The 12,690-nt window shown below is 36.3% G+C and overlaps 2 protein-coding genes across 8 annotated transcripts in view; one reads left to right on the top strand and one right to left on the bottom strand.

Annotated features, from left to right (window-relative positions):
• Positions 1 to 3,163, bottom strand: part of Ucp4A (Uncoupling protein 4A) — a 224,870-nt gene extending 221,707 nt beyond the window's left edge. The window contains exon 1 of one of the 3 annotated variants that reach the window (XM_090405849.1): positions 2,946 to 3,163. In XM_090405849.1, coding sequence (XP_090261975.1) covers positions 2,946 to 3,039 — 94 coding nt within the window. In that variant the 5' untranslated portion in view covers positions 3,040 to 3,163. The remainder of the gene's footprint in view (positions 1 to 2,945) is intronic. The other 2 variants (XM_090405848.1, XM_090405850.1) reach the window with 2 other exon arrangements.
• A 129-nt stretch (positions 3,164 to 3,292) lies between these two features.
• Positions 3,293 to 12,690, top strand: part of drk (growth factor receptor-bound protein 2 drk) — a 230,243-nt gene continuing 220,845 nt past the window's right edge. For 3 of the 5 annotated variants that reach the window (XM_090405855.1, XM_090405851.1, XM_090405854.1), the window contains exon 1: positions 3,352 to 3,477. The gene's annotated coding sequence lies outside the window, so the exon portion shown is untranslated. Of the gene's footprint in view, positions 3,478 to 12,690 lie in introns of all 5 variants that reach the window. The other 2 variants (XM_090405856.1, XM_090405852.1) reach the window with 1 other exon arrangement.

The raw sequence follows: 12,690 nt of genomic DNA, 5'->3' as shown, positions 1-12,690 counted from the left end.
TGCAGCCTCCCATCAATGTATCCCAAACTGCAAGACTTTACATTTTGCTGTATTAAACCAAGACTCTCATTTGCCCATCCCTCTAGTTTATTCAAATCCTCTTGCATGGCTGCCGCATCTGCACTATCACTATAACCCTTAGCTCCAGCTTCAGCTCATCTGCCAACAACTGAATATCCCCCTGCAATCCACTGACAATGTCATTGATATCAATGTTAAACAATACAGGTCCCAGTACTGAGCCCTGTGGGACCCTGCATGTAACCTTCTGCCTCATAGGTATTGCCCCACCATACACAACTCTCTGATACTATCAGACAGACAATCCTGAATCCAGTTGACTAACTCGACATCTAAACCTGTGTGCTGCAACTTAAATATCAGCTTATCATGTGGCACCCTGACAAATGCCTTTGCAAAATCCAAAATAATGGCAGTATATGCCTTTCCCTCATCAATCGCTCGCATCACAAAGGCAATCATATTATTAACAAATCCACGTTGACTCTCACAGATAACATTACCCTCATCTGCCCAATGCTGTATATGGACCCTCACTAATTTCTCCAAGATCTTAACTACAACTGATGCCACACAAACTGGTCTATAATTTGACACATCTATCCTGCTACCTCCCTTATGCAATGGCACCATCTTACCTTCTTTCTGTTCCTTGGGCCTTTCCTATAGCAAGACTCATTGAAAAGCCAGGTCAATGGAGCTGTCAGTTCTTTAGCACATTCTCTCAAAAACCCATGGCAATATTCCATCCAGTCCCACAGCTTTATCGGCATCCAGAGTACTCAGTATTTGAAACAAACTCTCCTCTCACCTCTAAACCTCGAACCTGTCCTATCCCTCTAGTATTAAAACCTAATTCTCCGGGATGAAATATCCCAATAAAGTGTTCATTGAACAACTCGACTATGTCCTCTGCATCATTCACTCTATTCCCATATTTATCCCGCAATATCGTTCTGCAACACTCGTTTCTTCTACTGGCCACATAGCTAAAAAATTCCCTAGGATTTTCTTTGGATCTTAGGGCTAATCTCTTGTCATGTGATGCAACTTAAATATCAGCTAATCATATGACACCCTGTCAAATGCCTTTGCAAAATTCAAAAAAATGGCAGTATATGCCTTTCCCTCATCAACTGCTCTTGTCAAATTGACTCTCACAGATAAGTGAGAATCAACTTTATAACTAAGTGACAAAACTTGCATCTGCTTTATAGCCTTTCAAAAAGCATTTGACTTAGTAAGCCATGAAAAATTAATAGAAATATTTAGACATTCAAATTAATACAAAAAAAAACTCAGAATAATAATAGAATTATACTGGAATCAGAAGACACAAATTATAAATGACAATAATAATGAAACAATATATATCAAAAGAGGAGTGAGACAAGGATGTATAATATCCCTATACTTTTCAATATATACAGTGAAATGATAATGAAAGAATATGAAGAAATCGAAATGGGAATAAAAATAAATGGCATTAGAATTAGCAATATTAGATTTACTGATGATTTGGTGGACAATGGGAAAATTAGAAATAGAGTTATGGCTTAGTATTAAACAGAAATGATTATAAAAGATGGAACAACACTTATGGAAATAAAATAAAGAATAGATAGCTAAGGCAAAGGAAGCATTTTGGAATAATAAATTACTAATGACCTCTGGAATAAATAAACAGAGTAAAATATGGATAATAAAATCCTATGTATGATCAACAATGAATAATGGATGTGAGGCAAGGACATATACAAAATCCATAATCAAGAAATTACAGGGCTTGGAGATGTTGTGCTATAGGAGAGCACTAAAGATTTCTTGGAATGAGGGAAAAAAAAAAACTAATGAAGAGGTATTGAAATTAATGGGAACCAAAAGAGCACTCTTGGAAGACTTTATATGGAGAAAGTGCAATATGGTGGGGCACATATTTTTATTATTATTTGACACCTCCAAGGACTCATCGAGGGAGGGCACTTGCTCTACAACCATCTCCGCTACTTAATCCACCAACTGACCACAACTACACCAATGCCATCTACCACCACTAGTAATTCCACAGACACCCATGCCCACAGCGGGATTATAACTGGCAGCCTTTTGGCTAGAGAGCGGATACACTAACCACTCGACCAGCCAGGCCAGGTGAATTTCCCTGCTGAATATTAAGAGATTCAGCAGGGAAAATATCTCTGGAAATACTGGAAGGAAAATTAGAGGGAAGAATATCTCCTGGTAGACTAAGAACTTCTTGTGTTGATGATGTAAAGAAATGGATAGGTAACCAAGAGCTATTATGAGATCAAAAGAATGGCAGAGGATCAGACAGTCTGGCAAACCATGATTACTAACTTCCAAATTGGAGAAGCTACTTAAGAAGAAGAAAGTGTTCACCTCATCTGTTGCAAAAATATTTGTAGGCTCTGCACATGAAACTTCATTCCTGCATTATCCTCTTACCATTTCAAATAACAAGGATCTGCAAATGGTTACACCCACCACCTGGTACACCATAATCAGGGCATTTCTGTGAGAAAGATTAGTCCTTTTCCACACACACATGTAGATAAGAAAGATGAAATGTCTTTTGCATTTGGAGTACAGTAGCGAGTCTTCAAGAACTGCAATTTATGCAGAACTTGTTGATCTGGGAAAAGTTCACTAATTTGATCCAGTTACTTTTTAAACCTCATGAAGGGAGGGGAGAGCAAGCCTTGCTAACTGGGTATAAAGTCGCTGATACGCAGGCGCGTATAGCTGCACATTTCCATTTATCAAGATACCATTCTAAGTATTAAATCGCAATTCACATACACAGCAGGTCCACAAAATTATTCGTATACTGCATTATTTTATACAATATGATTTTTATTTTGATGGAAATAATTTTACGGGTTTTAACATTAAGAGAAACCTGCCTGTTTCAGCACACGAAGCAGCAACAGCGGATAATACATACTTAAACCACAAACTTTCCACAGAAACATCACGCTGACTAACGGCGGGCGCCATTTTTCAATAACATCTAAAAGGAAAATGATAGTTAAATGAATATTTCCTTTATTATTTTCTAAAATTGAATAAATAATAGTAGAAAATTCATTCTGTCACTTTGAACAATAGATCAATGTCCAATATCACATTTTAAAATGTTTTCTAATATTTATATGCACACATTCATTTTGCATGCGCATCAATTCCTGATTAGGAGGTAACTCTTCTCTTCTGGGACATCGATAACTTATTTCAGTAAATATACTCATTTTTTGAGGAAACCGCATACTTGAAAAAAAGATCAACATTTATTAGAGGAACGTGTTTCTTTTAAGTGAAAGTTACAGATTCTGAATTTGTGAGAGAAGGCTGAGATCGCATAGGGTTTCTTTCCATTCGTACTTATGTATCTTTCCGCTGAGATAGGATAAGTCAAGGTAAATGGCAGATGGTAAGGTATGTTATAAATATCATGCTGTGATTTGACTTATATGTCTCTGAGTCACGACAGAGATAAATATAGGAATTTAATTATTATTATGATTACTTTTATGCATTTCTAGGATTCTTTTAAACACTACTTTCTGTACACTGAATTTACTACAACGGTGGTCTATTTTTGTCTTCATCTTAGAATACAATGAAAATATAGGATTTACTGTGCGATACTGTTTATATGAACAAAAGTAGCAGTATATGTATTGGGTTATTTCAATTTAAAATAGCTAATGATTATTATAGTAAGTTATGTTATTAATGTTGTATACCATCTCGAAAGTCACTCATGTTAGAACCAAGGCAAATTGGCCAATACCTTGTGATTTATTTTCATTCCCCCCCCCTCCTCCTTCTCCCAAGTTTTAATTTTGTAGTAGTGGAGAAAACTATAATTTAAGAACTCGTCATATTAAAAAACAAAAATAAAACTGGGAAATTCCTGTTACTTACCCTGATAGATTGTGCATCTTAATTGAAATATAAAGGAAAGAAAAAAAAATGCATATGAACATTTATAAATTGTGTTCATACTTTGACCATTAGAAACTTATTTAGCAGCCTTGCTTATTTGGTTCAACAATAAGAAATAGCTTTTGCTGCAGTGTTGCCTCTTAATTCACAAAAATAAGAATTGTGTGTTAAACTCGCATCAACGTTTCCTGTAAAGAGATTGATAGATATAGTTTTTTTAATCCATGGTTTGTTCTCTTAAACACGATTAGATTATTTTGTATTAAACGTCACTTTTTCTTGCATATGTTATGATCAATTTCGTTTTGCAATTTTGGAATATATGGTACAGATCATAGAACTAAAATTGCCGCACCTCACCATTTTAAAACATATGCTAACTGTTCAATCAAAATGAAAATCAAACATTAGTAATCTTTTTCGTAAGACCATAAGATTACATTAAAGCAATTGCAGGAAAATTTATATGAAATTCGCTAAAAGTGAACAAGATGTAACAAACAACAGTGGAATTTCTGACTCCTAGCTACAGCTTAAAACTGCAACAGATTGCTTCGTCACTAGTCAGGTGAAGGCAGTAAGCAATTTGTTGAATAAATTACGTTCACTTAGGACTGCAAAGTTTTCCTAAGAACAAATGTGGCCTTTTTATTTACAACAAAACTGTATAACTGTTGTAGTCAATTGCTACCTTTTTTTTATGTTAAAAACAACGTAAATAATCTTGTTATAACTGTATGGTGTTATGTAATTTACTATATTACATTAGCTGTTTTGTGTAACTTTTGTAGTAAATAAATGCAGTCAAATCAACCAAGAGAAGACACAATTTACATGTTGAAAGTTTTTTTTTTTTTTAATTTCATTGAACTATTCATTAAAAATGCCAAAAAGTTATATTCGTGGTTCAATCCTTTATCCAAGTGTAATGAAATAAAGTTTGTATGTGAAGTATATTCACAACTGGGCTGCTTGTATATAGAGGCTAATGACTTCACATATTTCCTTAGTATCCCATAATGTAAAGCATAGATCGTTTAACATGCATATAATGGTATGCATTATGGTAAGAGCCAAAAACATGCAAAATTTGTTTGCTGACCCACTTGGATAAAGGATTAAACCAAGAATATAATTTCTTGGCATCTTTAATTTATAGTTTTACCAAGTGAGGAAAAAACTTTCAACATCTATCTCTGATCCAGAGTAATTTAATAATAAGGTGATACCTTTTCACTAATTGTATAGGTAAAAAATGTTACTCTTTAACATCTACGCTACGTGTCTGACTTGCCACATATCAGCTCAAGCAAATATATGTACATCGATGACCTAGTGATCCTACACCAATCTACCTCCTTTGCCAATCTGGAATCAACCTTGAACACAGATTTGAACATCCTGGAAGAGTACTTCAGGCAAAGGTGCCTGAAGACAAATCCAACAAAAACTGTGTCCATAGTATTCCATCTTAACAATGCAGATGCAAATCGAAACCTCGACCTCTCTTTCTGTAGCAGAATGGTAGAACATGAGCCTCACCTGAAATACAGTGAGCCTGGACAGAAGCCTAACTTATAAAAGGCACATCATCAACCTGTCCAACAAAATTAAAATGAGAAATAATATCATTTTAAGGCTTGCTGGAACAACCTGGGATTGTGGTGCAGAAGTCTTCACTAGCCCTCGCATTCTCTGCAGCAGAATACTATGAAAGAAGTGCACACACTAACATTATAGACACCCAGCTAAACTCTACCATGAACACAATTGGTGGGACACAGAGAAGCACTCCTGGCTGCCTGTCCTATCTAATATTGCCCCACCAAATATACAGAGAAGGACTTTCATAAATCCACCTAATCTTCACTTAAAATCAAGAAACCCTTTCTGGTACAGGACAAACTCTCTTCAGCTGCCTTACCATCAACACCTGACAGGTGGAGAGAACACTGGTCCAACAGATATCTTCCTGGTTGAAAATCCCTGTGTTCTGGATCCTGGTTTTCTCTTCCTACGAAGATTTGGTCATCTATCAACAGGATCAGAACTAACCAAGGCAGATGTGACTATCTACTACCTAAATGGAGACTGTCATACAGCCCTTATTGTGATTGTTCCCCTGTGGGTCAGACGATTACCTATTGTGAATGACTGTGCAAAGGTGCCAATTTCATCGTGGTGGCCTCCAGGACATCCACGAGGTGACAGATAAGGCCCCTGGATTGGCTTTCTAGGCTAGACATTAACCTGTAGCTGCTTTTTATTCCTTTTGCCATAAGAATAAATAAATTGTATAGGGGAAATATATGACTTCTCCATTACTTCAAACTTATTATCCTGTCTTGGTCTGATATGTTTAAATCTTAAGACCTCAATAAAGGTTGAGACCAGTCTTGATAGTGGCCTTCCCATAATGCATAGCATTATACACATCCTAAAAGATGTGCTTTGCATTATGGGATACTTAGACAATTGACATGAAAGCATTAGCCTCTATATACAAGTAATTTGGTTGGGTAGATACTTTATGCGCAAACTTTGTTTGCTTACACTTAGATAAAGGATTAAACCAGGAATATAATATCTTGGCATCTTTAATTTACATACTATAGGTGGGCAGTTGATGAAGGATTACATAGTGGAGGGCACTTCACAAAGAAGCCTTGCACTCATTGTGGGTTTCCTTTCCATGTTGAATCAAGGCTTCTTGGTAGTATTACATAATAATAAAACACATCATTAATTTCAATTGTCCTTTCCTGGTGCAAAGATAATAGGGAATTCTTCCAATTTCAAACAATGGAAATTTAAATTGCTAATAATTTTGGCAAGAACAAATGAAATTTAATGAAACATGCCAAGAAATGACATTCCTGTTTAATCCTTTATGCAGGTTTAAGCAAACAAACTTTGTACATGAAGTATCATCACACCTGGGCTACTTGTATATAAAGATGATCATTTTGCATTAGTTGCCCTAAGTATCTCGTAATGCAAAGTACATTTTCTTTCGTTGTGCATGGCATTATATGCCAGTATATAAAACCGTGATCAGACCATGTCTGGATTAATGTGCTCAAATTTGATTGCTGGGATTTCAAGGGGTAAATGAACTTTGCAGAGTATGCTTATGATATTGGGACATTTTAGGTATGAGGATAGACTGAAGACATGCAGACTGCAGACTTTGGTTGATTGACGGAGCAAAGGTGGCATGATTGAGATGTTTAAACTGTTGATGGGTAATTACATATTATACTTCATATCATATAATTTATATACAAACTCTCCAGGATTTGACATTGGGGAGTTCCTTCTTATGGTAGATCAAGAGGATTGAACAAGGACCAAGGTACCATCACTGGAAATTATGAATGGAAAGTGATATGAGGTTAGGCTTTTTGCATGGCAGTTGGCTGGACCATAAAATATGTTGCCTGATGAGGTAGTGAGGACGTGAAGAATGAGTGAGATTAAGGAATCGTGTGGTATACTTTCTGTTGTTTTAGATGGGTCTCCCATGTAACTCCATGGAGGTCCTGAATAATAATAATAATTATGGGATACTAAGGCAATTAATGTGAAGTCATCATCCTCTGTATACAAGTAGTCTAATTGTGAATATGCTTCATACTCAAAGTTTGTTTGTCTGCACTTGGATAAAGGATTAAACAAGAATATAATTTCTTGCCAAGTTTAATTTAATTTCTAACCAAATGGAAAAACATTGATATGAAAGAGTTACCTGAAGAAGCAAAATAGAAGAGTTGGAGAGTAAAGTTTGTTTGTTGTTAAGTTATGGTAAGGGAAAATTGAAAGGGGCCATTCTTGCAATGATCTCTGCATAAGCTGTGCAGGTTGAATGGTGTATGGTTTGTAGATATTTGGTCTATAAAAAAAAAACCTGTATATACCTGGTGGATTGCACTTGAATCGATTTGGTATTTGGAGAATGTTTTGTTAACTGAAATTAGTGTTTATGGAAAAATCAGGAAACTAAGCTGTTAGGTAGGATGCATATTGTGTATAGGCCCACTTGAGATTAGTGAGTGTGAAATTGAAAAGAACAAATGGAATGTAGTTTGCCAAATCCCACATATGAAAGAAACACTGATTAAAAAGATTCAAGATCACCTATCTGCCCAAAGAGATATTGTAATACATGGTCATTAAAAGAGGCATGGTTAAGAGTGGAATGTACCAGTTTGCATTTATTACTATTATGGGCTACTCCATGGAATTCTTGGATTCATTGAGGGGAGAAAAAGTTCCTTTGGCCATGACTAGAAACGAACTTTTCTTCAGGCAGCTGAGTCCTGTGGACACACACTACACTTCTACTGAGCCGTATAGGCTCTTTATCTTAGAGTTGTTGAGATTTTTGAAAAATTAGTAGAAAGTGTTATACAGAATTGGATAATGGTTAGTTATTAAAGCCAGTTTGAATTTGTTAAGTGCCACTTTTCTGGTTTATTATTAACATCTGGCCTCCATGGAGTCAGAGACTCATTGTGGGATGAGTCTAAATATTTGGGAGGTATTTAGCTGTTTGCTGATGATGCAAAACTGTGGAGGGCAATAGTTAAAAATGGTATGACAGTGTGAGCAAAGGACAATGGTTGTCAATTTAATATTGCAAAATGTAATGAATGCATTTCAGGAAACATTGCATACTTTATATCATATTGATGGATACTGGATTACAGGAAATTGATGACGCTAGGGATTTGGAGATAGTGGAAGAGATTTGAAGTTCAGAGGACATATTGCAAAAATTGACAAAATAGCCCAAAGGATTACTTTGATATCTTTATTAATAGTAATGGTGTGCTATTCATTCTGAATAAGTAGCATGTAGACACAGTTGAAGATATTTAATTAAATGGATCGATTACAAATATTTTGATTTACGTATTGTGGACTATTGTCTATGTAAAGTAGTTAATGAAGATATATGGACAATGACATTCCTCCTTATATGCAGTTGTGAGACAGCCAAGTACAAAAACTATACTATTAGGAGCATTTGAAGTGTGCATATGTGTGATTTGAAAAAAATAATAATAATAAAATAAAATATTGAAGCATATGTGTTGCATGTGATAAAAATTCCCAAATTTTTCTCATAGAGAGTCCATCATTAAGGTTGAGATTTGGACAATGGCAAAGTTCTTCAGAACTTTCTTTTAAAATTAAGAAACTCGTGTATTTGGAGGAAGTACTAGAGCTGTTGTGCAAACTGAATAAGAATTCTGAACACTCCTTTAGCATGGATGCTAAAGGAGCGTTCAGCTAAACTGGCTATTCCTCTGTCCTGGCTATATAATTTGAGTCTCAGAACAGGGAAGATTTCACGGGTGTGAAATAATGTGCAGTAATCCCATTGTGCAAGGATGGTACAGAGACTAATATCTCAGGAGTGGTGGTGAGAATTTTGGAAAAGTTGGTTATGGCTCCATTCAGAAATGAGTTGACAGAGAATCTGTACTTTGCAATGAACAGCATGTTTTGCTAAGGGAAGGTGATGTTTTAGCAACTTGCTCACATTCTATAATAATGTTACCACTGAGTTAGACATGGGGAATGAATACAGCATGATACTTATGAATTTTTTTTTAAGGCTTTTGACAGAATCCAGCATAGAAAGGTGTTGCATAAATTGGAGAATGTGGATTGGATTGTAAACTATTAGCATGAGATGAGGATATCTGACTGACAGATATCAAAAACGTCATATATGGAGGGGGGGGAGCTGCAAGATTCAAGATAACCAGTGGTGTGCCTCAAGGATCCTTGATCCATTGGTATTCAATATGTACATTAATAACATTGAGAAAGATTTGACATGTAACATACAGCTATTTGCTGATGATGCAAAGACAGGTAAGGTATTCAGAAGCGCTGCTGTTATTATTATTATTCAGACCTCCATTGAGTTAAGAGACTCGTCATGGGAGGTCTTTCCTAGGAAACACAGTCTATCATACCGCTCCTTGAAATCATTGACCATTCTTGCTCTCGCCACTCTATCAAGCAACGCATTCCACAGTTCAACCACCGTCCATGCAAAGAAACCACTCCTCACTGTCTTGCTCACAGCTTCCTTTCGTAACTTCCAGGGATGGCCCCCTTGTCCTCACTCCTTCCTCCTGTTCCACCAACTGAAAGAACTCCCCAGTATCAACCCTGTAACTACCTCTCAACACTTTAAAAGTCTCAATCATATCACCTCTCCTTTCTACCAAACTCTGCAGTCCACATTCCCTCAGTTGATCCTCATAACTAACGTTCAGTCCTGAAACCATTTTTGTTATCTGCCTCTGTACCCTTTCCACACTTAATTTATCCCCTTCAAATCCTGGGGACCAGATTTGAGAACAATTGATGATTGTTCTCTGTTTAAAAATGCACTTTCTAAGTGTGGTCTGAACAGAGTCTTATGCAATGGAATGATAACTGTTTTATCTCTGCAGACCACCGTTCTTCTCAGTATTGCAGCAATCCTACTAGTTGATTCATTTGAAGTATGTATGTTGACCTGTCAAGGACGACAGTGGCATTGCCTTTATCTGATTTCGTTATTATTATGTTTTGTTTGGCTTTTAATGACTTAATTACTGCTAGTTCTGTTTTTGTGAGGTTGTTCTGTATGGTTTTTCTTAGTGTTCAGGACATTACTAGTTTCTAGTCGTATTTTATCTGCTATATTATTAGGTAGGGACCTGATGCCTCTTTCTATGTGGTAGATAAAATCCAATTTGTTTACCATTTTAGGTGCTATTGCGTAGTTAAGTCCTTTATTTAGCGTAAGTTTGTCGTTGTTCATGGTGTGGCTTGATAGGTTGATCACACGGTGCTTGCCGGTTGTTGGTCGCTCCTTGTCTCCCTTATTTGTTGTTCATTGTTGGTGTTTATCGGGGAGGAGGTCTTCTGATTCGATGGATTCCTGTGATTGGCCGCCATATTTTGCCGTTGTTTCAAACTGTAGAATTTGGTCTTGAGTTTTTCTTTTCCAGGATATATTTGGCCGAATTGTCAGTAATTCTTTCACGTACTTGTAGAATGTCAGATTAATATAGTTCGATAGTTCGGATTGCAATTTTGAAACCAGATTTTGTGTTGTAGCTAGGTTTTGGCGGGCTGTTTGAATCTGTTCTCTGAGCATTGCTTTTTTTGTGCGGTCATAAATACAGAGTGCCTTAGTGGACGTAAATTTCTTTTTTAGCCTGATGCAGATAGGAATAAGGTTACTGTCTCTGCATCTCTTTAAAAAGGCCAGTCGATTGATCAAGAGGGAAAGAAAGGATCGTAAAAGAGAAATTAATATTCTGACATGTAATATAAACAACTCAACTCATCCCACAATACGGATTGATTATCCTATTATCAGAATGGATTCTCCTTCTTTTGACATGAGCAGAAGTGTCTCATATCTGCGGGTGTACTATACCAAGGTAAATTAAAGATACCGAGAAATTATATAATTGGTTTGATCCATTATCTAAGTGTAAGCAAACAATGTTTGCACCTAAAGGACTGGGGCAACTTGTGGCAAAGATGGTATAACTTCTCATCACTTGCCTTAGTATCACCACTTCTGGGTCTGGATCCCACTGATGAGACCTCAGTAAAGGTCAAAACCGGTCTGGGCAGTGACCCTACCCTCAGAGGCATAGCTAGCGGGGAGAACAAGGGGGTGGTCCGCCATGGGTGGCACTTTGAATCTTTTTTGAACGTTTGCAGTTAATTCTAAAATACAATCTTGAGAACTCATTTCCAAATATTGTAATACTACTGCGAATTTTCCTCACAATTGCTGTGAGTGTTGCTAGTTGTGAGAGTTTTTCTAAATAAAATTGATTAAGAATTACCTACATTACTATGAAATAGACTTCACCAATGTCATCGATGATTTTGTTAACAGAAAAGCAAGAAAAATAACATTTTAGAATGTTAAAATTAAAGTTTTACTTCAAAGATAAACATAGTGTTTTAATTTATTTCCCTATACGTCGTTTTGACTTTTTGTAGTATTTTTGGTGTGTGTGTTGAGAGGGGCGGCAAAAGCTCTAGCTACACCTCTGCCTTCCCTTAATCCATAGCATTATACATGTCTGCAAGGAGATGTGCTTTGCATTATGGGATATTAAAGCAAGTGATGAGAGGTTATACCACCTTTGCCACGAGTTGTCCCAGTCCTGAAAGATACTTCAGGGGCAAACTTTGTTTGCTTACACTTGGATAATGGATTAAACCAAGTATATAATTTCTTGAAAGCTTTAATTTACAATATAACCAAGTGAAAAACTTTCAACAACTAAATATTACCAAGGTGTCTAGAAAGGCTAAACTGTTTTTAGTTTGTTTGTTGTTGTTTGTTTTTTCCCATGATAAACTGGATTCTACGGTGAAGACTATTCATGTGAGAAAGGAAAAGAGTCTGTGTCTGTGCCATCAGCCCAAATGGAGACACATCATCCACATATCTTAACCAGATAGGTTTGAGAGTGATTGACTCAAGAACTTGTTTTTCAAAATATTCTATAAAAAAATTGTCGGGGCAGGAATGAGAGAGAAGAATTTATAGAGTACACTCTGTCTGTTTAAAATTAAATTTTGTGCTTCTAAGAGGAATATCCAGAATGGGGATAGCAAAGGAAAATAAATCCGTAATATCAGGAAGGGGGGGGGGAATTA

The sequence above is a fragment of the Typopeltis vanoorti genome, chromosome 15 (genome assembly GCF_054136105.1).
Source record: "Typopeltis vanoorti isolate ZY-2024b chromosome 15, IOZ_Tvanoo_1.0, whole genome shotgun sequence".
In the NCBI taxonomy this organism is placed as follows: Eukaryota; Metazoa; Arthropoda; class Arachnida; order Uropygi; family Thelyphonidae; genus Typopeltis; species Typopeltis vanoorti.
This window is presented reverse-complemented; position numbering and strand designations above follow the sequence as displayed.